The sequence below is a fragment of the Balaenoptera physalus genome (genome assembly GCF_965194825.1).
Source record: "Balaenoptera physalus genome assembly, chromosome: 16".
NCBI lineage: Eukaryota > Metazoa > Chordata > Mammalia > Artiodactyla > Balaenopteridae > Balaenoptera > Balaenoptera physalus.
In genome coordinates, this window is record NC_138898.1 from 92,555,182 (window position 1) to 92,580,779 (window position 25,598).

A 25,598-nucleotide genomic window follows, 5' to 3' on the forward strand; every position below is an offset into this window, starting at 1 on the left:
CCCTGCACCACTGACCAAAGAGCCTGGTTTAGACGTGACCCTGGGACCCTCGCCACTTTACAGGTGGGGTCAGGCGGGCTGCTCCGCCTCCTGGCTTAGCTTCGCTGGGGGGGCTGCTGGGGGGCGGGCCGGGGCTGGAACCTCCATGTGGCGAGGAGCTGCCTCCCAAGAGGGCTCCCGTGGGTTCTCCCGTGGGAGCGTTTGTGGGACACGTGCGGCTGCACAACGTGTAGCCTGGGGCCCCGGGAGCCAAGGGCAGTTTTCTTCCAAAAGCATTTGGTGTCTCAGGTCCTTCCAAGGAGGACGTGGCTGGTATTGATTCTGCATCTATCGCAGCTTCATCCACGCCGCCCCGCGAGCACCTGAGATACCTGATTCCATCCGTGTCTCACGGTGACCCTGCAGGTGTGTCTTAATCTCTGTCCGTTTTATAGGTGAGGAGGTGGGGACTCGGGGGTGAAGCGACCTGCGTATGGTCCCCGCTCGGCCAGGCCAGGGTCCAGCCGGTCCTCAGGGCTCTTCCCTGCTCCCCATTTGGGAAAGGTGGCTCCCTCTGCGGGCCCCTTACTTGGCTGCGTGCACGTCCAGGCGGGGCGCTGTGGGGAGGAGCCCAGGGAAGCTTCTGGAAAGCAGCAGGGCCTACATGGCCCATGGCCCCCGGGCTTCTGAGCTTCTGGCCCTGAGAGGTGGTGATGTTAGGGGCTGCTTTGCTATTAGGAGGAGGCTAAGACCTCCAGAAGCCGGGGTTGGGAGCATGGCTGGCGCTAGACGACCTTGGACTTGTCCTGGCCTTGCTGTTTGCTGGCTGCATGACCTTGGCAAGTGATGTAACCTCTGTGAGCTTCAGGAATGTTCCCTCTGCCCAGGAAGACAGGAAAGCCACGGTCCCCAGGCAGGAGCCACTCCCGTTCACCTGGCCGTCCAGCGGGTGTCTGGTGCTATCCTAGGGCAGTGAGCAGGCGGGCAGGGGAGGGGGCGTGCAGGAGATACACCTGAGCGGGGATGGGCGAGGTCTCTGCTGGACAGAACAGCCAGGGAGCTCCTCTTGGAGGAGGGGGTGTTTCAACCTGAAACTTGGCAAGTATGAGGGGCAGGGGAAGCGAGTTTCTGGCAGAGGGACAGTCTGAGGGCCAGAAAGAGCCTGGGGGTCAGAAATGGCCAGGCCGGGAGGGCCAGCAGCAGGTCCTGCCACTGCTGAGGGCCATGGTCCCGGGCCGGCCATGGAGACCCTGGTGTGAGCCTCCAGGGGCTGCGCAGGCAGGGTCTGAGTCCCAGGTCTTGGCCTCTGGCTTTGAGCTCTGGACCGACCTGCCAGGGACGGTGTCTGCAGCCGAGACCAGCCTTTCCCCGTCTTTCTCAAGATCAGCCTCCTCCCATTCAAAGGGGACGCCCAGCTCTCACCCTGGGTCTTCCCTGGGTGGGCTGCCCCCAGGTGCTTCGGGCCACCAAACACTGGGACAACCAGATTGCTTTCAATAAGGCGCTACAAATCAACATCGTATAAGTACTCTAAATGATGTATTTCCAAAACAGTTTTACTTTTTCAATTTAATATTTATTTATCAAAATTTAATGTATTTACTTTTAGTCAGCTCCGTGCCAATAATTTTTTTAAAAAAATTTATTTATTTTTGGCTGCATTGGGTCTTTGTTGCTGCGCGCGAGCTTTCTCTAGTTGTGGCAAGCAGGGGCTACTCTTTGTTGCGGTGCACGGGCCTCTCATTGCGGTGGCCTCTCCTGTTGAGGAGCACAGGCTCCAGGCGTGTGGGCTTCAGTAGTTGGGGTGCACAGGGCTTAGTTGCTCTGCAGCATGTGGGATCTTCCCGGACCAGGGCTCGAACCCGTGTCCCCTGCATTGGCAGGCGGATTCTTAACCACTGCGCCGCCAGGGAAGTCCCTGCCAATAATTTAAAAAACTCAGTCTTGAAGGAAAATTTTAATACTTATAGTCTTCTTGTTATAGGAAAAAATTGCAAAGATTCACACATTTCTTCCAGAGCAGCATGGCAGGGTGATTGATAAAATACTTTCAAGCATAAGTGTTTTTACATTAGGATAAGTTCTGTGGGAAAACAGTAGAAATATCTGTTCAAGGAGAGAAGGAGCAACCAGCTAAGAGGGTTTTTTACACCCCCTATTTCTTGGTTAAAGAGCTGGTGGGTGTCCAGTCCCTGTGGTAAATCAGGGTTCTCCAGAGAAACGGAACCCGGAGGATAGAGACATGTCTGAGGACGTTTAACGTAGGGCTGGCTCTGGGGGTCGTGCAGGCCGCGAAGCCCCACCAGGTGCCGCCTGTGAGCCGGATGCCCAGGGCCCAGTGGGGCTGTGCAGCCCGAGTCCAGACGCTCGAGAACCCGGAGATGGATGCTCAGGGGTGGGGAGGGTGGACGTCCAGCTCAGGCGGAGAGCGGACCTCCCATCATCTGCGTTTCTGTTCTGTTGGGCCCACAAGGGATGGGGTGATGCCGCCCACCACGGGGAGGGCCGTCTTCACGTGGTCTGGACTCAGAGGCTGATCTCTTCCCAGACACCAGCCCAGACACACCTAGAAATCACGTCTCACCAGTTAAGTGGGCGTCCCTCGGCCCAGGCGCGATGACACGTAAAGTGAACTGAGACGCCACAGATTTTTATTTCCTGGTCTATGTTTAAAAGAGTGATACAAGCAATTTCAGCAGCTAAAACGTCAGCATTTACAGTAGCCCAGAAATTCCTCCCTTTTGCAACTGTGTAAACGTTCAGTGACACGTTTTAGATGTTTAAGGACAGAGCGTGTGGCCATATTAAAGGCCCCTGGTCATTCGAGGACCAAGGTGGGGACTGGGGGTCTAGTTCACATGCATTGGGGCTGCTGGGGTCCCTGATCACGGGGGCCACAGGTGGAGGACGGGTGGAGGGCGGGCTGTGGCGCGGGGGCAGTGGACAGACTGGTGACAGTGCCAGGTTGGGCCCTGGCTTTGGCTGGTGGCCTGGATGGAGGGTGGAGCCTGCAAGCTCGGGGTTGATGCGGCCTAGAGGGCGGAGGTGGCAGGTGGAGAGATCGGATCTGGCCACACAAGCTTGAGCAGCCTGGCCTGCTGGGTGTCCAGAGGGAGGTGTCAGGTGGCCGGGGGTGGCCCTTTACCCCCAAGCTCGTTTTCTGCCCTCGTGCTGTGGCCCCGCACCTCTGGTCCTCGTTGGCCTTGCCTCTTGGGGAAGCCTGGCCTCCTGGCCCCGCCTGGGGCCCCGAGCGTCCCCTGCTAGGCCTCTCTGCTCCTCTCACTGTGGAGCCGTGAGCTCAGCTACTGCACCTTTTGGATTCAAACCTCTTCCTTTTATGATGGGGCTGATGGCCAGTTTAAGCATTTAAATCTCGTTTTTAATTTAGTTTGTTTAACATGGCTTCTTGTTAATTACCTGTGCTGCAGTGTGGAGCTTGGCTCCCCTCCGAGCAATTTCCTCGTCGTGTGATTTTGTGTGGCTTGTCACGAGTTCAGGGGTCTGGACCCAGAACAGGGCCATTTCCAAGTGATGCTTTCACGGAAGACAAGGCTTAATTAATTGGGTGGAAATAACGATGATTCCGAGAGCAGCTCTTTGAGGAGCAGCGTTTTTGCTCTTCTTTTCAGTGATTTAATAGCTGCCGTTCATTAGCTGGGACCCTGGGAGGAAGAGGCTCCGACCTCTGTGTCCTCGTCTTGCTACTCGGCGCTCAGAATTGCGGGACCGGAAAAGCTCACGAGTCTAAACTTCCCCACGTCCGTCCAGAAGCGCTGAAATTGTGCCTTAAAAATCCCCGAGGGCTTCCCTGGTGGCACAGTGATTAAGAATGCGCCTGCCGATTGAGGGGACACAGGTTCGAGCCCTGGGCCGGGAAGATCCCACATGCCGCGGAGCAACTAAACCTGTGCACGACAACTACTGAGCCTGCGCGTCTGGAGCCCGTGCTCCGCAACAAGAGAAGCCACCGCAATGAGAAGCCCACGCACCACACAAAGCGTAGCCCCTGCTCGCCACAACTAGAGAAAGCCCATGCGCAGCAATGAAGACCCAACACAGCCAAAAATAAATAAATTAATAAATAAATTAAAAAGAAAAAAATATCCCCGAGAGGCTGGGCTTGTGGTGCTGAAGCTCCTTGGAGCCGGACCTCGGGTCCTGGCCTGGTCCACCCGGTGAGAACTTGGACTTCCGTGTCCTCCTTCTGTCCTTGCCCAGACGTGCGTCTGCACAGCTGACTTACCTGGCCGGCGTCCACCCTTGGGGCGGGGCGTCCGGAGCCCGGAGCGGGCGATGCAGGCAGGATTCAGATGGGTCTTCCTTGACGGTTCAGGGCTGCTCCGGGCACGGGAGCTGTCATCTCCGTCGCGTAGAGCATCCCCGCACCCTGGTCCACCCTCCTGCCTGCCCCTGCTCGGCCCCGTGCAGACCCGAGGCTCAGTGCGCTGTGTGGGGTGACGACAGCCCAGGGCCTGGCAGAGCCGGGCAGGGGCTCGTGGGTCTGTGAACATGCTTGTACAAGTCTTTGCATGGACCCACGTGTCCGATTCTCTTGGGTGGGTTCCTAACGGTGGAATTTCTGGGTTGGAGGCTACCTTTACGTCTAACTTTTCCGAAGTGGCTGTGCGTTTCCAGGCCCACCTGCAGTGACGAGGTTCCCACCTCTCTGATCCCTGCTGAGGTTCCGGGCCGTCTGTCTTCCAAGTATAGTCACTCTAATGGCTGTGGCATCTCGTGGTGGGTTTGATTTGCGTTTCCCTGATGGCTAAGGAGATTGGGTGTCTTTTCCTGTACAACTTCTTTGGCAAAATGTCTCTTCAAATCTTTTGCTCATTTTTTGAGCTCTTGGTCTTCTTACTGTTGAGTTATAAGAGCGCCTCATATATTCTGGATACAAGCCCTTAATGAGATATATGGTTTACAGATATTTTCTCCCGGTCTGTGTTTCGGTCTTTTCATCTTCTTCACAATGTCTTTTAAAGTTCAGTTTATCAATTTTTTCTTTCAAGAATCATGCTTCTGTTGTTTTATATAAGAACTCTTTGCCTAACCCACGTTAATGAAGACTTTATCATGTTTTCTTCTAGAAGTTTTATCATTTTAGCTCTTCCATTTAGATCTGTGATCCACTTTGAGTCCCTTTTGTGTGTGGTGTGAGGTAGGGGTCTGAGGCCGTGGTGTTCTTATGTGGACGTCGGGGTGTCCTAGCACCATTTGTTGAAGAGACTGTTATTTCCTCATTGACATGTCTCGGCACCTCATCAATAATCAACTGATGATAAATGTGAGAGTTTATTTCTGGGCTCTCGGTTCTGTCCCACTGATCTGTGTGCCATATCATCACACCAACACTACACAATCTCGATGGCTGTGGCTTTACAGTGAGTTTGGAAATCAGGTCGTGTAAACCCTCTCACTTGGTTCTTCTTTTTCAGAATCGTCTGGGCTGTTTTAGGGCCTTTGCATTTCCATATGAATTTTAGATAACTTTCTATTTAAAAAGCCTGCACTGAATTTATAGATCGATTTGATACAGAACTGGCGTCTTGTCAGTATTGAGACTTCTAAGTGATGAACAGGAATGTCTTTCCGTTTATCTAGATCTTTAGTTTCTCAGAAATCCTCTGCCGTTTTCAGTGGACAAGTCTTGCACTTTTTTTGGCAAATGAATCCTGCAGTGTTGCATTCTTTTCGATGCTCTCGTGAAGAAGACAGGGTTCCCAGCAGGGTGGGCTGGCTGTGGAAGCTCTGGGGGGCTCTGGTGGGCAGGAGTGGAGGTGGGTGGGCAGCAGGGCGGGAGTGGCGGGGCCTGGCGAAGAGGGAGCCTCGTCCCTACACCCCCGAGGCAGAGGGTCCGAGCCCAGAGTGCTCTGGGCTTTGGGGCGGGGGCTTCGCCCATCCTGAGCCCCAGGGGGACAGCCTGTCAGTCACAACTAAGTGTGTTATCTCCATGTGGAGAGTAGGGTGAGATCTCCAAATGGTTTTTTAATTTTGTGAGGCATGTTCTCCAACTTCTGCTGATGGCTCTGGGACTAGTTAGGGAGAAAGTTACTCCGCGGCTAAGCACGCGCGGCACTGTTTATCTGGGCGTGGGACTGAAATTTAAATGACAGTGTGCCAAATCGAGGAACTCACGGTTTTCTGGAGATGCTCATTCCACGGCATTTATTATGTGCCTGCTGGGTGCCACGCGCACTCGGGTGCTGCCAGGGTTGCAAGGTCGGCGGATACAAGGTGTCTGCGGTGACCTTCTCCTCCAGGGAGGGCAGCGTGAGACACGTGGAACGTGGGATGAAGACAAGCTGCGGACTCACATCTGAACGAGGACTGGTATCCAGAACATATAAAGATCTCTCACGATTCAACAATACAAAACCAAGTAATCCGGTTAGAAACTGGGCAAAGACATGAAGAGACGCTTGACCGGAGAGGACACTCGGATGGAAAAGAAACCCATGAGATGTTCAGCTCCTCAGGCAGCGGGAAATGCAAATCACTCTACACCCATCAGGATGGTTGAAATGAAGACCGCTGGCGAGGACGAGGAGGAGCTGGGCCTCTCATCTGTTGCCGGTGGGAATGGCAGCTGTTACAGCCTGGAAAACATTTTAGTAGGTTCTTAGAAAACTAAACATGTAACTGCCATGTGACCCAGAAATTGCACTCTTGGGCATTTATCCCAGAACGATGGAAAATCATGTTCACGTGAAAACCTGTATGTTAATTTTGCTCATAGCAGCTTTATTTATAATAGTCCCAGACTGGAAACAACCCAGGGTTAGGGACCCTAACCCTGACCCTGACCCTGACCCTGACCCTGACCCTGACCCTGACCCTTCAGGGGGTGAGTGGATGCCGTGGAAGAGCACCCAGCCTAAAAAGGGGACAAATTCCTGACACACACGACAGCCTGGGTGAGTCTCTAGGGGAGTGTGCCGAGCGAGGCCAGTCTCCAAAGGTTGCATCCTGCGTGACACCATTAAAATAACATTCTCAGGGTGACAGAATTATCGAAACGGAGGACAGATTGGTGGTGACCAGGGGTTAGGGGCTGGGGTGGGGTCCTGGTGCATCTGGACGGCATCAGTGCTGGCACCCTGGGTGCTGTGCTGTGGTCTCCCAAGGTGTTACCTCTGGGGAGATGGTGACGGCCACACGGGCTGCCCCCGTGTTATTTCTTACAGCTGGTGGCCATTGGCTGGGAGGTGCCGGCCACCTGGGGTCACTGTGCTCCAGCTGTTGGAGAGGGAGGGACCATTCCGGTGGGGCAGGAGGGGCCCTGGGATCAGGCCTCCTTGGCCGGGGCTGGCAGCAGACCCCCAGCCCCTGTTGGAGGAGCCCGGCATCGGGTGAGTGTAGTGCCGCGTGGTGGCAGGGACACAGTGGTCGTAGCCGTTGGTGCACGTGCCACGTGCCGGGCGTGGCACTGATGCTTCTGCAGCTCTGTCAGTCGCTCCACTTCGCAGATGACGGGCTGAGGCCCAGTGGTTGGCCTTCCAGGCCCCAGCTGGTCCGGGACCCTCTTCCTGGCTGCTGAGCCCCTCAGCCTCATGCCTCACCTCGCTCTACCCCAGAAGACCGCGGGTCCCATCTATCTGCTTGTCCCTCTGTCCCCCTGTTCACAGACCCCCCTGCGGCCTTCACAGGGCGGGGGGAGAGGGCGTTTCTCTGAAGCTGTTCGCAGGATAGGGTCCCAGGGGATCTTGGAGGCCATTGACTCGTCCCCAGCCTTCCGGGCTCCAGGCCTGCATCCCAGTGTCCCAGGGAGCGGCTTGACCGTGTCCACCGCTAGTCAGGTCCTCAGACTATGTGGCCGGCCCCTCTCGGGTCCCCGTTCTCAGAGGGAAGCGAGGCCTGGAGGTCAGCGTGCTTCTGACCCAGAGTCCAGGACACTCGGGGGCCTGCGGGGAAGCTGACCAGGGGGCGGGGCCTACAGCAAGCAGGACCCCAGCGTGGCGGCCTCTGCCCTGGGGCGTGGGCCTGGGTGGCCAGGTACCAGATTTTCCCAGAGGAGCTGAAAGTCCAGATTTTTGTGAAATCTGTTTTTTTGCCTTTTGATTAAATTTTAAACTTTTGTTTTGAAAATATTTCCGAGAGAAAAGTTTCAAGCAGAGTAGACCCGCGCCCTGGCCTCGCTGGCTGACGCTTCGGGGTGCGCGCGCGTTTGCTCTGTGTCTCCTGCGTCTGAGCGTTGTTGCCGTGACGCCGATGGTCACTCTTACTATCCTTGCTTCGTATGGGAGTACGTGACCCCTCCCTTAAACCCCTCAGCACACCTCAGGGTGTCAGGGGATGGTTGTCACACCAGGATCTTTCAGGGACACGACATTCCTAGCTAACCCACAGCCCGGGTTCAAAGCCTGTCCCGATTTCTGACGTGCCCAGAGCAGTGGCTAGGGAGTTTGGGTGTGGCGTTTGCCCCTCATCACACCCGACTGTTTCAAAGGTGGGCGAGCAGCTTCAGGGTTTGAGGACACGGGGAGACCCAGGCGGGTGGCCCCGTTTGTGCCCTCACCCTGGGCTGACCTCAGGGGCGGCAGGAGGTCGAGCTGGGCCCACGACGCGGGCTCCTCCTGCCTGACCCAGTAAGGAAGCTGCAGAGCTTTCTGGGTTGGGTCTGGAGCCCAGCTCCACCGAGGTCTGGCTGGGAACCTTGGCCAGATACACAGTTCCTCTGAGGATCCGCTTCCAGATTTCAGCCTGTCAAGAAGCCAAATGAAAAGTGAGAAGCTACACGTCAGATTTCCTAGGATGGTGCTGGGCCCGGAGAGGGGGACCCAGATTCTTGAGGGAGTGCTGTTCCCGCCCCCGCCCCCCCGTCCCTCTTCCCTCCTTCCTTCATTCCTTCATCCGTCCACCCAGCGTCCTCTGTGCCGAGCCTATGCTGGGGGTGGGATGCAGAGGCCACTTCTGGGTTGGAGGAGTTCAGGGTTATCGGGTGGGAGGGAGCATGGGGAAGGCTCCCAGGGAGCAGGGCGTCCGGGCGGGGGGCCGTGTGGGGAGACCCCAGTGCCTCTAGGGACCGCAGCCCCTGTGGTTGGGTGCGAGGATGTCGGGAGGGGGTCTTTGAAATAGAAGACGGACGCCAGAGGCCGGCCCGCCCTGCACACGCCCACGTTTATGGCCTTGGAGGGTGGCCAGGGCATGGGTGGAAACGGCCGGGCTTTGAATGGGGTGACTCTGCTGTGGCCACCCCCGGAGGGGAGGGAGGGAGAGAGCCAGGGGGCCTGGGAGGGGCGGTCCAGGGCTCGGCTTCCGCGCTGGCTGGGGTGTCCTGTCCCTGCCCTGGGGTGCCTGCCTCGGGCTCCCCCCTCGCCTGCAGCCAGCGGGAGGCCACGTGGACTTGTGGACAAAGCCCACTTAGGAGGACTGGCCCCACAGTGCCAGGGCCCAGCCCGCCACGCGGCGTCCATTAGGTTAGGAAAGAGTGAATTCGGGTCTCACAGCAGCGTAGGAAGTGCCATGGAACGTGGAACATGGACCATGGACCAAGGAATATAGAACATGGAACCCAGAGCATCTGCAGATCCGGAGCCATGACCGAAAGGGCCGATGCAGGGCAGGTGGGCATGGGAGGGGGAGGGGAGGTGGGCCAGACTTCAGGGCCGGGTAAACGTCATACCTCGACCACCCCCCTTACGGACCTTCATTAGTTGTGGTTTTCCTGAGTCTGTGTTCTTCCTGGTCACCGTCCCTCCCCAGCCCCCCCGGCTTCAGTCCACTTTGTTGTTTCACCCACTGCGGTTATTATCCGAGTCACGCCCAGACTGTCCCTCGCTGGCCGGGGGAGGGTCTTCGTGAGGCTCCCGCCTCCTCTGACCTGAGCCTCACCTTTTCTGTCATTTTCCTTGCTTTCCGGTATTTCTTTTTTCTTAAAGTCAGGTTTTTTGTTTGTTTGTTTTGGTTTTTAAAATTTTATTTATTTATTTATGGCTGTGTTGGGTCTTCGTTTCTGTGCGAGGGCTTTCTCTAGTTGCGGCAAGCGGGGGCCACTCTTCATCGCGGTGCGCGGGCCTCTCACTGTCGCGGCCTCTCTTGTTGCGGAGCACAGGCTCCAGACGCGCAGGCTCAGTAGTTGTGGCTCACGGGCCCAGTTGCTCCGCGGCACGTGGGATCCTCCCAGACCAGGGCTCGAACCCGTGTCCCCTGCATTGGCAGGCAGATTCTCAACCACTGCGCCACCAGGGAAGCCCCTCTCTGGTATTTCAAGAGGCTGCCGGCTCATCTTGTATGTTTTCTGCCCCAGACCTGGAGTCAGTTTTTTCTCTAAAGAATCTAGGTTCCTTTTGGTGGGAAATTGTACTTAGAGACCACATTCTGGGCCCTGGGGGTACTCACTGCTTCAATTTGTCATTGTTGCTGGGCTTTTTCTGCACACAGAACTAGGACTTTTTTTTAAGATAAAATATTTCATGAGTTCATATTGATTCTTCCAGTTCCAGTTCAGGGCTACAGGTTGGCTGGCTTGGCTTCCTTCCTTCCTTCCTTGTAATGTAACGTGATTAATTTGATGTCTTTATCTCTTTTCACCCATGCTGAAAATGCCAGCTCTAAATGACACCAACAAAAGAATTCTTTGCTTTATTGCACCACACTTGCGAACACACACACGCACACGCCCGACCTTAGAGTAACAAGACCGTTACTAGTGCCACCAATGTGATCAGCAAAAGCTGTTTAAGATTTTATTCCAGCTTATTTTGCCCTGAAGCATCTGCATTTTGGGAGGCGATGCCGTCCGTTGGATACACATTTCAGTTCATTTGCTGCCTTTTACTTTTGATTTGTAAGTATCGTTTTTCAAATCCCAGTCTTGTTTTTATAATTGTGTAAAATATTAACATGGTTCCAAAGCCGTGCCCACCAACAAGGTGTGTCCGCAGGATCGTTGATTTACCCCGTGTCCCCGCCAGTCACTCAGCTTCCTTCCTAAGGCCTGTGGGGACCCTTTTACTCACAGGATTTGCCTGTGTGTTGAAGTAGCAGATCGGTAAGTAAGATAGTGAGTCAGCGGATGTGCACAGAGATTCACACCCCCTCCCCTCTTTCTTAAACACATGCCTTTTCCATCTGGCATGCATCCTGGACCTCACGCCTTGGCAGTTTATAGAGGGTTTTGACAGCACTGGGTCTTTGGGGCTATTCCAGAGCTGGAGCCGTAGGTGATAGGAGGAGATAAATCCCCTCACGTCGTCTGCTTGGTCACATCTCTGCCCATTTCACGGAGGAGGAAGCTGCTCGCCAGGCCCACTGCCGTACCTCGGGGTGGCGCATGGGGTTGAGATTGGGGTCTGCCTGTGGCCGTGCTCGGCGGCTCCCAGGCCTGAAAGGGTGGCCGTGGGCCCCTCTAGCTGCCTTGGTTCACAAGGCACCGCCAAGCGTGTCGAGCCACGGCGGCTGGGCCCGGAGAGTCCGCAGAAGAATCCAGCCCCGGCACTTTCATGGGAGAACCAGCCGGCGTGAAGCGGCCGTGCCCTTGGTCTTATTGCCTCAAAGGGGAAAAACAAATACAGCCGGCATATAATGAGATCCTTACCAGGGAAGAAAGTCCCGGCACGTCCTGAAGCCTGAAGCCTCCGTGGACCGAGGCGGCTTCACCTCGTGTGCCCCGTGACCACCGGCCTCCCCCGCCCTCGGAGCCCAGTGCCGCCACCCAATGGGGGCCCAGGGCTGCTGGCTGGGGGCGGACACGGATGGCTGCGCGGGACCTGAGCCGGGGCACGGAATGGCCTCCCAAGGCGGGGCTGGGTGCGGGCGTGGGGCAGCTGTCGGGCTGGGCAACAGCGGGAGGTGTTGTCCCCGAGCCAGCGTGTGCTCTCTGTGTGAGCACGTGTGTCCACGTGGGTGCGGGGGTCTCAAGCAGCCCCTCGAAGGAAAGGAGAGGGGGGCTTTCCAGACGTGGCACGCCGTGCACGTCTAAAATGATGGTTTTTGGGCTTCCCTGGTGGCGCAGTGGTTAAGAATCTGCCTGCCAATGCAGGGGACACGGGTTCGAGCCCTGGTCCAGGAAGATCCCACATGCCACGGAGCAGCTAAGCCAGTGCGCCACAACTACTGAGCCTGTGCTCTAGAGCCCGTGAGCCACAACTACTGAGCCTGCGCTCTAGAGCCCGTGAGCCACAACTACTGAGCCTGCGCTCTAGAGCCCGTGAACCACAACTACTGAGCCTGCGCTCTAGAGCCCGCGAGCCACAACTACTGAGCCCGTGAGCCACAACTACTGAAGCCTGCGCACCTAGAGCCTGTGAGCCACAACTACTGAGCCTGTGTGCCACAACTACTGAGCCCGTGAGCCACAACTACTGAGCCTGCGCTCTAGAGCCCGCGAGCCACAACTACTGAGCCCGTGAGCCACAACTACTGAAGCCCACGTGCCTAGAGCCCGTGCTCTGCAACAGGAGAAGCCACCGCAATGAGAAGCCCGCGCACCGCAACAAAGCATAGCCCCCACTCGCCGCAGCTAGAGAAAGCCCGCACACAGCAGTGAAGACCCAATGCAGCCAAAAATAAATAAATTTATTTTAAAAAATAAATAAATAAAATGATGGTTTTTAATGAAGTCACAGGTGGTGGGGTCCGTGCTGGCCTGGTCGGGGTGGTACAAAGGCTGCTGCCACTTGCGGGCCACTCCAGGGCTCCGTCCTGTCCTGGCACGTGGGCTCCCGTAGTGTCCTGCATGCTCTGTCCCACACATGGCGCTCACTTTGCACTTGTCCTTGAGACTGTCCACGTTGATGACACAGCCTCCCTGACCTTTTGGTGACTGTGCTGGGCCCAGGGACATGTGCAGAGGGTACCCCAACGATGGGCAGGCACGTGGTTTTGTGGCTGTCGCACGTGGCGCTGTCACGGGTGTCCTCTGGGACCGTGGCCAACTGCGTTTCCTTCCCTCTCAGCCCTCCAGACCCCCAGCCCCGCAGGCTGCTGGCACTTCTCAGCCGCTCACCTGTGATCGCCAGCCTCACCCTCACCTGGCCGGACCCTGTTTGTGCCCTTCCCCCTCCCAGCCTCGGCCAGGTCTCTGGCCCTGGTGGGTGCATCCACTGCCCCCTCTGTGGGCCTGCGTCCAGCCCTTTGAAGCAGCCTCTGATTGGTTTAGCAGTCGTGGAAAGAACACACATCCCCAGCCCCCGGAGCCCTGGGTGTGGGTGTTTCCAGGGATCTGGCAGATGCGCTGTGGCATCTCCCGCCCACGTACTCAGCGGGTCTGGCAGCCCTGATTGCACCGCTGTCTGGACCTTGTGATAGATCCTTGGGCCCAATGGGTTTAAAATAAGTAAGAAGCCTTTTATCCTGGAAAACGTTTCCTATCCTGGGAAGTGATGAGAAGGGAGGAGGGAGCCAGGCTGGGAAGGCCTCCAGGACTCCGTGTTTTCCACTCCTGACCTTGGACGTGGCCTGCACGGGGTGGAGGCATTGGGGGAAGGGGGCTCCCACGTTGTCAGCTTTCACATGGGGGTCACACCCGCTCTGTGATGATGGCATCCTGTAGTGCACGGTGGCCTGGGGTTCCCAAGATGTGGCCTCCGCATAGGACCAGCGCTGGTCCCTTAGGGGTCGGGCCAGGTTGAGGCACCACCTGCTATGCAGACGAGACTGTGAACCGAGGACCCTCCCTGGAGGTGACGGAGGAGCCGAGGATCTCCTGGAGGTCAGCGCGGGCTGTTCAGCGGGAGAGGTGGGCGGGGGCGGGGAGCTCTGGGAGCCCCTGTGCTGCTCGGCGAGGACGCCCCGTCTTACAGCCAGTGAGTCCAGGTCCGCAGGGTGGACGTGCTCGCTCCTCTCCAGCCAGCCGGGCGGCCACGCTGACCCAGGCCCTGTGGGTCTCAGGACCCGGCGCCCTCCTGCGCTGCTCCTCGTACCCCAGCCTGGGAGCCGCCGCCGGCCGGGCTGCCCAGACACCTCCCGGGTGGCCCCGCTGGGCGACCGGCAGCTGCGTCTCTTCCGCCAGGAATGAAACCCTTGAAGAAGGATCCAGAACCCCAGTGTCGTGATGCCCGACGTGGCAGGGTAGGCTTTGCGGCCGGCAGTGTTGCATGCGGGGGCTTCTCCCCTCAGCTCCCGGGCCCTGTTTCTGAGCTGTCGGTGCAGACGTGGTGATGAGATTTCCAGCCCCAAGCTCGGTTACAGCGTGGGATGCGGGGCCTGCCTGGGAGCAGGCAGAACCATTTGCTGCCTCGGTGGCGCTCGGACTGCCGGCCTGGGGCCCGCAGAGGCCGTGTCACTGCTGATGGCTGTGCACCAAGCGGCATCGGCGCTTCTGCAGGGTCTCTGCAAGGTGTCGAGGGAGGGCAATGGTTTTCTCACTCTGGCTCTGACCACAGCTGTTACCCTGTGACAGGGTGAGGTGGGGAGAGCGGGCTGGCCCAGCATTTATTTAGTTTTGAAATTTTGTTCATCAGTTTGGTAGTTTTCCTCATACAGATCTTGTGCATATTTTGTTAGGTTTACACCTAAGTATTTTAATTTGGGGGGTGCTAATGTAAATGGTATTGTATTTTTAATTTTAAATTCCACTTGTTCATTGCTAACATATAGGAAAGTGATTGATTTTTGCATGTTAACCTTGTATCCTGCAGCCTTGCTGTAATCACTTATTAGTTCCAATGGGTTTTGCTTTTGTTTTTTATTCTTCAGGATTTTTTACATAGACAGTCATGTCATCTGCAAACAGACAGTTTTATTTCTTCCTTTGTAGTCTGTATACTTTTTTTTTTTGGCCACACCACACGGCTTGCAGGATCTTAGTTCCCCAACCAGGGATCAAACCTGGGCCCCTGGCAGTGGAGGCATGGAGTCCTAACCACTGGCCCACCAGGGAATTCCCTCCAGTCTGTATACCTTTCATTTCCTTTTCTTGTCTTATTGCAGTAGCTAGGGCTTTTCCAGTATGATGTTGAAAAAGAGTGGTGAGGGGGATATATTTGGCTTGAATCTCCATCTTAGGGGGAAAGCATCTAGTTTTTCACCACTAGGTATGACGTTAACTGTAGGGTTTCCAGAGCTCTTCTTTATCAACTTGAGGGAATTCTCCATATTCTTATTTTTCTGAGAGTTTTTATCATGAATGGGTATTCAGTTTTGTCAAATGCTTCTTATGCATCTGTTGATATGATTTTTCTTCTTTAGCCCTTTGATGTGATTCATTATCATTGATTTTTGAATGTTGAACAAGCCTTGCATACCTGGAATGAATTCCATTTATTTGTGGTGTATAAATCTTTTAATACAGAGTTGGATTTGATTTGCCTGCATTTTGTTGATGATTTTTACATCCATGTTCATGAGATAGTGGTCTGTAATTTTCCTTTCTTGTAATATCTTGGTCTGGTTTTGGTATTAGAGTAATTCTGGCCTCATAGAATGAGTTAGAAAGTGTTCCCTCTGCTTCTAAATACTTCTGGAAGAGATTGTAGAGAATTGGTATGATTTCTAACTTCAGTGTTTGATAGAATTCACTAGTGAACCCATCTGGGCCTGTGCTTTCTGTTTTGGTAGTTGAATATTTATTGATTCAATTTCTTTAATAGGTTGTATTATCTATTTCTTCTTGTGTGTTTTAGCAGATTGTGTCTTTCAAAGAACTGGTCCCTTTCATCTAAGTTAGCAAATTTGTGGGCACAGAGTTGTTCATGGTCTCCCTTTATTATCCTTTCCATGTCCATGGGATCTGTAGTGATGTCTTTTCTCTCATTTGTGGCATTCATTATTTGTGTATTCTCTCTCTCTCTCTCAATCTCTCCTCCCCACCCCACCCCTCCCCTTTTTTTGTTACCATGGCTAGGGGTTTATAGGTTTTTATTGATCTTTTCAAAGAACCAGCTTTGGTTTCATTGATTTTTCTCTGTTAATTTCCTATTTTATTTATTTATTTATTTATTTAAATTTCCTATTTTAAATTCTGCTCTAATTTTTATTACTTCTTTTCTTTTGCCTGCTTTAGGTTTAATTTGCTTTTCTTTTTCTAGTTTCCTTAGGTTATTGATTTTAGATCTTTCTCCTTTTCAAATGTATGCTTTCAATGCTGTAAGTTTTCCTCTAAGCATTGCTTTTGCTGCATCCCGCAAATTTTGGTAAGTTGCGTTTTCATTTTCATTTAGTTAAACATATTTTCAATTTCTCTGGAGCCTTCTTCTTCCACCCATGTATTATTTAGAAGTGTGTTGCTTAATCTGCAAATCCTTCGGGATTTTAAGTTATGTTTCTGTTATTGATTTCTAGTTTAACTCCATTGTGGTCTGAGGGCCGATGCTGTGTGAGTCACATGTATTAATTTGTTCAGGTGTAACGCTCAGCTGGCACACCTGGGACCATGGATGTGCTCCCTATGGAACCCCAGGCATTTGTGTGCTTTTCCCCAGTGCCAGGCATCGGGGTGGAGGAAGCAGCCACAGACGAGGTGGCTTCGGGCTGCCTGAGGCAGAGGCTCCTGGGATTTATAAACATTGTGCTCTCGATGCCCCAGCAGGGAGTGGGCCGCCCCACGTCCACTGCAGTGAACAGCTACGCTTGAGTTATTGCTGTTTAGAGAGAACTATTTGGAAACTTGCAGTCAGTTTCACCCAAACAGTGGAAAAGCCTAAACATAAGCCAGGCACCCTGTCGGGGCGCTGGCTCCCAGCAGACGAAAGCCCCTCTGTTACCCGGGCTGTGACATGCAGCAGAAAACAAGGTGTCCCCGTGGTGCTCGGGCACCAGAGCTTTGCCTGCGGCTCCAGGCTGGTTCCTGGAACGTGAATAACATTGACCGTGAGCCCGGGCCAGCAAAGGAAAGAAGTTCTCCCAAGGCAAAAGGCAGCAGGCGTAGGGCTTTGAGAACCGTTTCCAATGTCAGGTGCACTTTTTCCCTTGGTGGCATCATTCTGAAGTCAGGAAGCACACTCGTACGCACTCGAACACGTTTTCTGCACTCAGTGGGACCTTTTTATTAATGTTGTCCACATCGCTCATTATTCCCTCCTGGTCCTTGTCACCACACGCGTGCACTCTGTGCTGACCCGCTGCTGGAGCGTCTGCACCATGTTATGAGCTGGTCTTGCGACATCACCAGCCGGGGGTATAAACACGCATCCTGGCTCTGACATCCCCCACTCCCATGCTTCTGAAAGTTTGACGTTTTTCAAAATAAAACGTTTAAAGAAATATAGACACAGAAATATTGGAAATGCTCATGGAGTTTTTTCCTTATGAGTGGAGGTGTTCCTGTGGTCATTGTCACAGCGCTTTTGCTTAAAATCACAAGAATTCTGCTCCCATTCCCGTCCTTACAGAATGCAGAGGGGCAGATTGTTGGAGCCGGGGAAGGGCGGGGGGGTGGTGCGTGGGGGGAGTGGCAGGTTTTCTGTGCGGCTGGGGTGCAGGGATCCTCATTCCCACCTCGGAGGGGGGGCAGGTGCTTGGGGCAGGCGCAGCTCTGATTGGCTGTGGGCACCTCTCTCCCGTCCTCTGTCCTCTGCTGCACTTGGGTGGCCTCACTCTGAGAACTGGTCCAACCTGTTTGCTTCTGCGGGTTTCTTTGCAGGGGTGGGGGCAGGAGGTGTTTACCTGTCAGGCCACCTGCAGCAGCAGTTCGGCTATATATTAGAAATGTCAGCCAATAAAAGGGAATAAAAGAGCCATAACTGGATCATGAGACTGGCTGAGCTCAGGGGCGCGGAGTGCTTCTTTGGCATCATTCCCGGGGTTGGGAGAAGGGGCTCGGAGCGGCCGTGTGCACAGGGTTTGGAGCCAGCAGAAATAATCACGGTGGCTCCTGATCGGGAGGGTTCCAGGAGTGGGGTCCTCTTGGTTAATCTCCCATCATGCCGTGAGCTGTGCCCATTCTGCAAGTGGGTTAACTCCTGGGCGACTCAGCCCCTGGGCCCCTCCAGGCAAGTTTTGGGGTGGCACCAGCTCTCTGGGTTGCCATCAAGGGAGCGTTTGTCACAGGGATGACCACACTCCTTGTGATGAAGGCCCACATGTACATCTGTCCCCCCCACTGGACAGTGGGCCCCTTAGGCAGGGGCTGTAAGCGGAGGCTGGGGGTCAGGAGTCAGGTGATGTAGGGATTGTGGCAGACAGAGCATGTGCTCCCACCAGGGTGGGAAGGGGTCTGAGTTCTTGCTTCATGAGAACAAAGGCCCCACGTTGCTAGATCTTCCTTTTTTTTTCCCAAAGAAAAGCCAAAAATTTGGATATTTATTACTCTCTCAAGTTTTAAATGTTGGGGCTAACTTTGAAAATGGGGCCAAAATTGGCCCATGAAGAATCAATAAAGCACTAAAGAAAATTCAGTGGTGACCAAAGACCTTCCCTTCCAAACAGACTCAAGTCCCAAAGGTTTTATGGGTGAATTCTGTCAAACTTCAACAAACTGTCCACCCTTTTACGAGTTGCTCCAGAAAATAGAAAACAGGAGAAAGCTGCTCAGCATATTGTATGAATTTCATATGAATTTGGAGGGACACACAAATCAGCCCATAACAGACACATAGAGTATGTGCTGTGTAACTGTAATACCAGGATGGAGCCATTAGTGGGTGTTGTTGGGAAAACTGGCTAACCATCTGGGGAAAAACAAACCAGATCCCCTTCCTCACGGACAAAAGGCCTAAATATGAACCCAAAAACTATTTGGCAGAAGTTAATTGCTATGGACTGAACCGTGTCCCCCAGATTCACTTATTGAAGCCCTAAGCCCCAATGTGATGGCATTTGGAGGCAGGCCTTTGGGAGGTGATTGGGTTTAGGTGAGGTCAGGAGGGTGGGCCCCCAATGGTGGGATTAGTGCCCTTTTAAGAAGACACCAGAGAGCCTTGCACGCTCGCTCTCTGCCACATGAGGGCACAGCGAGAAGGCAGCCTGAGTAAAGCCGAGATATGCTCCTGAAAAAATGGAAGAAACAGGGTGGGATCTGTAGCACGATGCCGTTTGGGGGTAAATTTAAAGTACATGCATATAGCTCAAGATTCCACGTTGTGAGAGAAAGCATACAATGAAAAGGAAATCCCTCAAATTTCAGAACAAGCACCAGTGCAAGGGGGACGGGGGAAGTGGGTAGAAGGGGGAGAAATTGTCAACAAGAGCGGATCACCAGTGTCATGAACTTGGACACAAATCTTCATCTGAGGTTTAAGATGCTAGTAGGTCCCACTAAATGCTGGCGTGGCCAGATGCAGTTTGTGGTTCCATCGGGAACATTGGGGTCTGCTGCTGAGTGGGTGGCCGAGCGGGAGGCTGATGGGGGATGAGGGAGGGGTCCAGGTCTGTCCCCCCGACATGTGCCTGCTGTTAGAGAGCGGGGCAGAGGTGGGGTGTCCCAGGAGGAGGACGGGGAGAGTGGGAAGGGCTCTGCTTCCCTAGAACCTGGAGCACAGCGAGCCGCCTGGTCTCTCCCACCAGCCCCGTCGTCCAGAAGGAGGCTGGTGCTCTCTGGCCGGCTGAGCGCTGGGCTGGTCCCAGAACTGGGGTCTATGTCTGTGCGGCCCTGCCAAGTGACTGTGGACAGGCCTGCCCATGCTCTGTGCTGGAAGGGTCTGCGGTGGCCCCGTGAGCTACAGAGTCGGTATCTGAGGCTCAGCGTGGAGGGTGGGCCGCCAGGGCTTCGCAGCACTTTGGTGAGTGAGTCCTTCCCGGGTGATCTTCTTGGTCGCTTGAGGGCACAGTGGCATTTTATAAGACACGCCCCCATGGGCAAGCTTCCAGGGCCTTGACCCCAGGACCCTGGGGCCCCTGGGGCACCTGCCTCCTACAGGGGAGAGGGGTATGGCTGGTGAGTGTGGTGGGACGTCGGCACAGCCTGGGCTGGTCTGAGCCACTGCAAGGCCAGTCTGCTGGGCCGTGGGCTTTGGGGCCACACAAGGCTGCCCATCCCACACCGTCCCCTGGTCCCCAGCCCCACGCAGTCTAATCTGGGAGGCCACCCACCCTGAGAGCAGGTTTGAGGTCAGATCACGGAAGCCGGAAGGAGTTGGCTGGTATTTCACCCCAGGAGTGGGTGTTCTCCGACCATCAGAGAACATTTTTCACCCTCATTCTGAAGAGATGGCCTGTGGGAGAAGGCCCGGTTTCCATGGCAATGTGTTCACACCCCCAAGGCCTCAGGGCCAGGGTCTGGCTTCTGCCAGGGTGGGGACAGCAGGTGACACCCAGAACCGATCACACCCCAGAAGGTGTCGGGGGGCCACGTGGCCCTCCCAGGGGGGTGGGTGCCACCAGGAGCTGGGAACCAGGCACGCCCGGCGCCCACCCCCAGGGCTCGGGTGCATCTCAGGGTCGAGGGAGGCCCCCCCCCCGGCTGGTGCCTTCCCTTCTTGCCTTAGAATTGTTTTCAGAGACACTTTGCTGCTTAGCTAAGGTCAAGGTGAAGTGAAGGCTTAGGTGGCCTTGGCTGCTGACTTGACTGTAGCTTCGAAGGTCTTGTTTCCAAGGTCAAAACAAGTAACTTACCAGCAGGACGTGTTCTAAACATTTACTTGCAAGTCAAGAATTAGCTTTATTTTATTTTATTTTTTTTAACATCTTTATTGGAGTATAATTGCTTTACAATGGTGTGTTAGTTTCTGCTGTATCACAAAGTGAATCAGCTATATATATACATATATCCCCATATCTCCTCCCTCTTGCGTCTCCCTCCCACCCTCCCTATCCCACCCCTCTAGGTGGTCACAAAGCACCGAGCTGCTCTCCCTGTGCTATGTGGCTGCTTCCCACTAACTATCTATTTTACATGTGGTAGTGTAGGTATGTCCATGCCACTCTGTCACTTCGTCCCAGCTTACCCTTCCCCCTCCCCATGTCCTCAAGTCCATTCTCTACATTTGCGTCTTTATTCCTGTCCTGCCCCTAGGTTCATTAGAACCTTTTTTTTTTTTTTTTTTAGATTCCACATATGTGGGTTAGCTTACAGTATCTGTATGATAGACTAGGTCCATCCACCTCACTGCAAATAACTCAATTTTGTTTCTTTTTATTAGCCGTATTTTAAAATGGCACTTGGGCAGTGGGGTTTGGATTTAAAATAAACAAAAACCAAAATGTCTGTGTTGTTGGAATTAGCTGTGATGAACATTTAAACTACTTTTGGGCTGAAAATAACAAGCCCAAAATGGAACAGCTCCATTTGCATGATTTTTTCAGAAATATATCAAGTTGGGATTCATCAGTGGGTGTTTTTTTTTTTTTTTTTACTGAGGTATTGTTGATTAACAGTATTACATGTTTCAGGTATGACATAGTGATTCATAATTTGTAATGGTTATATTCCATGTAAAGTTACTACAAAACACTGGCTATGTTCCCTGTACAGTTCAATACATCCCTGTAGCTTATTTATTTTATACACAGTAGTTTGTATCTCTTACTCCCCTACCCTGTCTTGCCCCTCCCCCCTCCCTCTCCCCACTGGTAACCACTAGTTTGTTCTCTATATCTGTGAGTCTGCTGCTTTTTTGTTATATTCACCAGTTTGTTGTATTTTTAAGATTTCATATATAAGTGAGATCATATAGTATTTGTCTGTCTCACTTACTTCACTTAGCATAATATCCTCCAACTACATCCATGTTGCTTCAAATGGCATTCTTTCATTCTTTTTTATGGCTGAGTAATATTCCATTGTATATATGTACCACATCTTCTTTATCCATTCATCTGTTGATGGGCACTTAGGTTGCTTCCATGTCTTGGCTATTGTAAACAGTGCTGCTATGAACATTGGTGTGCACATATCTTTTCGAATTAGTGTTTTCATTTTTTTCAGGCATATACTCAGGAGTCGAATTTCTGGATCATATGGCAACTCTATTTTTAGTTTTTTCAGGAACTTCCATACTGTTCTCCACAGTGGCTGCACCAAGTTACATTCCCACCAACAGTGTAGGAGGGTTCTCTTTTCTCCACATCCTTGCCAACGTTTGTTATTTGTGTTCTTTTTGCTGATGGTCATTCTGACAGGTGTGAAGTGTTATCTCATCGTGATTTTGATTTGCATTTCCCTTCGTCTGTGGTGTTTTGACCTCAAGGGTCAGACCTCATCTTGAATGTGAATTTGAAAACGTCAGTTCCATGTGGACGATCGGAGGCCACACCCTGGTGTGAAGAGGAAAGTTCTAAGCTTGGAAGTGGACCCCCGTCTTCGGGAGGCCAGGCAGCAGAGGGGCTGCCTGATGGCGGCTGAGGTTCCCCTGTCTGAGGACCCCGGCCCTCGTAGCAAGACCAGGGAGGGTGCTTCTCAGAGGCCTTGGGGCCCAGGCCACGCATCTCAGGACAGACTGCGGCTCGTTTTCCCTCCTGATCAGGAGACCAAGGGATCGGGGCAGCAGGCGGGGCTCAGGTGGGGCTCAGGTGTGCCTGGAGGTGGAAGCGTGACTTAGCCAAGCGCGGAAGGATGGCGTCCACGTGGATCAGGCCTGAGAGCGGAGCTCTGACCTGACGTGCACCTGCACCCTCTCCCCCCGCCTCCCCGCAGCCTCTGGTCACCTGCCAGACCCCTGGGGTGCTGCCCTCCTCCTCCTCCTCCAGAGAGAGAAAGAGATGTTTAAATAGAGGGGAAGTAACTGCCTTAAGAGTTACTGATGTTTTCTGGGCCCTGGGAGCGGGCGATCACAGGGCTGTTTGGATCTCTGGTCCTGCTTTCGCTTCCCCAGGGCCCGGCACCTGGGGCTCCTCTGAGGCGCCTCCACTGACCGGTTTCCAAGAATCCCCTTTTTAAACAGGCAGGCGGGCAGCAAGCAGGCGTCCTGACTGCCAGGGTGCATTTCCTGCCTGAGCGGCCCCAGCTTCTTGCTTCTCTTTTGGGGAAACGTGTGCCTGGGGGTGGGTCACATCTCCGAGCGTGGTCACTGCACTCTGGGATCCAGACCCTGACCTCTGACCCTGCATCTGGTTGCCATCCCGAGGACATGAAGGGTCCTGGACCGACGTGCACACTCCCCCTGGGCGACGGGGCATCCCCACCCGCCCGGCAGCCCCCTCCTCCCCACGCCCCCTCCCATCCTGCCTGTGGGTCTGTTTCACACTAAACTCGGGCGACGGAACGGCCGGGCTGCCCGGTGGGCACAGCCCGAGCCAGCCTCCTCGGCCTCTGTGCCCCTCGGGTGAGCAGCTGCGGAGTCTGGTTTCTTCCCATTTCTGCATCTGGTGACTCGACACCCTTAGATGCAAAGCGTTCACCTGGGAGGAAGCAGAAAGCAGGTCAAGACCGGTTGCCGTGTCCTAGTGGAAACAGTCACGACCTGTCTTATGTTTCCTAAGTGGGGTCTGTTGGGTGTGATCCCATTTTTGTGAGACCCCAATACGTGCAGATCAGGAGGTCGTGACCAGGGGCAGCGGGTCCCAGGGGTCGTCGTCTCCCCTGAGCTGGGGAGCAGGAGCCGTGTGAAGCCCCGTGAGGGGCAGGTCGCCTGGTGCCCCTGCAGCACCCCCATGCTGTGCTTTCTTTTCCAGCGACATATTCGATGCCATGTTCCCCGTCATGCACATCGCTGGGGAGACCGTCATACAGCAAGGTACGGCCCCTTCTGCTCCTCCTCGGGGCCAGAGCCCTCTGGGGAGAATTGGTCATTCACTTAGAAAGTATATTTAGGGCTTCTCTGGTGGCGCAGTGGTTAAGAATCCGCCTGCCAATGCAGGGGACACGGGTTCGAGCCCTGGTCCGGGAAGATCCCACGTGCCGCGGAGCAGCTAAACCTGTGCGCCACAACTACTGAGCCTGCGCTCTAGAGCCCCTGAGCCACAACTACTGAGCCCACGAGCCACAACTACTGAGCCTGCACTCTAGAGCCCATGCTCTGCAACAAGTGAAGCCATGACAATGAGAAGCCCATGCACCACAGTGAAGAGTAGCCCCCGCTTGCCTCAACTAGAGAAAGCCCATGCACAGCAATGAAGACCCAACACAGCTAAAACTAAAAACAAATAAATAAATAAATTCATTAAGAAAAAAGTATATTATACAAAACTCCCATTGTCTGTCTTGAGAAAAGCCACTAATGACACTTCAGAACAGTCCGCTTAACAAGTTAACGTGTGTTAATATGTTTCGATAACCTCCTTGTTATTAAAAACATGGCGGAGCTGTCCTGAGTCCTGGCAACATGCTGGGAGTGGATTTCAGACGGCGGTGTCAGGAGAGGACGTGCCCGTCGGCCTGACTGGAGTAACCGTTTCCCTACGTGTGTGAAATAGGCCATCATGTTCTGCACCTTCCATACATACAGCTTTTATTTAAAGATTTTTTTAAATTGATGAGACCTGGTACTGCTTAGCAGAGGTCTATGAAGCAATGCCGAGAGGTGGTTTATTACAAGAAAAGCAAAACTCCGCATTCTTGCATCACGTGTCTTGTTTCCCTTTTCTCGTAGGGGACGAAGGGGATAACTTCTACGTAATCGACCGAGGGGAAGTGGACGTAAGTATCTTGAACTGTTTTTGGAAAATAACTCCTGTCTCTGCGCACAAGCTCAGGGCTAGAAAACGTCTTTCTGAGTGATGCGTTTCCAGTTTTCCAATCCAGAAGTGACAGAGTTCACTTAAAAGATACTGTAAGCATATCTGAGCACAGAGTGGAATAAGGGCGCCTGCCGTCTGCTTCCTGCACAAGCCGACTGCGGTCCCGGGGCCCCGACTGACCAGCCCTGCCCCAGCCGGGAGCCCACGACCCAGCAGGCTCACCCAGCCACACTGGGTACTCACGCTTTTTGAATGTCTGCAGGCCCCGTGGCTCTGGCTCTACGATGGAGCCAGGCTCCGTCCGTCCCAGGGGTGTGACGCTCCCTGATTTCGTTCAGCTTCCTCCCTTTGCTTCCTGCCTTCAGGAGTGAGGGGCCCAGGCTCCGATTTGGAGGGAGGAGCGCCTCCTTCAGGCGCCTGCCCCCGCAGGCTGAGCCCACCCTGCTTGGATGGCGGTGTCCTTGCCTGGGGCCCCCACGTGGGCTTCTCCAAATGCGGGGGCTCGGCCTGTGCTGCCCTCTGCCCCAACCTCCCCCCCACCCCCTCCCCCTCCTCCTTCAGCCTCCATGAGTGTCGTCCTTTCGGCTGGGTGTTAGCAGTGCATCTGCCCCCAGGGTTTTCTCTGTGGCCCTGATGCGGTCCAGCTTGTGCACCTGTTCCCAGGAGAGTCTGGTTAAGGCCGGCCCCCGTGGCAGACTGGCCCCCGCGCCCTGGGCTCGGGACTGAGCCCGTCCTGGGATTCTGGAGTCCACGGTCCCAGCACCGTCAGGGCACGTCCGAGGGGCCCCCGAGTCAGCTCCGGGCCCCGGATGCCAGTGCCGGGGACGGGGCGGGGATGGGGCACTGGCGGCCTCCACACGCCACCCCCGCAATCCGAGCCCCCATGAGGTGGGGTTCCTGCTGCTGTCTGACAGTGCCTCCCCGCTGCGCTGACCCGGCCCAGTTCTCAGGGCTCGGCTTCTGGCACTGCCAGGCCATTGTGGAGGGGCTGGGGGGGCATTTGCTCACTTGTTCCGCCAGCAGCACGTCTGCGTCCATGTGGTCGCGTGTTCTGGGAACCGGCGGGCGGCCCTCGGCTTCCGGAGCTGGTGGCACAGGAAGTGACTCACCACGGGGACCTCAGGGCGAGCGGCACACGGAGTCGGGCTTTCTGTCTGTCCTGAGCTCGGGGCCTGGACCAGGCCTCT

At 54.4% G+C, this 25,598-nt stretch overlaps 1 protein-coding gene across 8 annotated transcripts in view; it reads left to right on the forward strand.

The window, feature by feature from the left end:
- The window catches only part of PRKAR1B (protein kinase cAMP-dependent type I regulatory subunit beta), an 87,100-nt gene that overhangs the window by 27,824 nt on the left and 33,678 nt on the right, over positions 1-25,598 (forward strand). For all 8 annotated transcript variants that reach the window (XR_014254911.1, XR_014254912.1, XR_014254913.1 and 5 more), the window contains 2 exons: positions 23,407-23,468; positions 24,324-24,370. Coding sequence is in view for 5 of the 8 variants with exons in the window: in XM_082430640.1 (XP_082286766.1) it covers positions 23,407-23,468; positions 24,324-24,370 (109 nt within the window). In the remaining 3 variants the exon portion in view is untranslated. The remainder of the gene's footprint in view (positions 1-23,406; positions 23,469-24,323; positions 24,371-25,598) is intronic.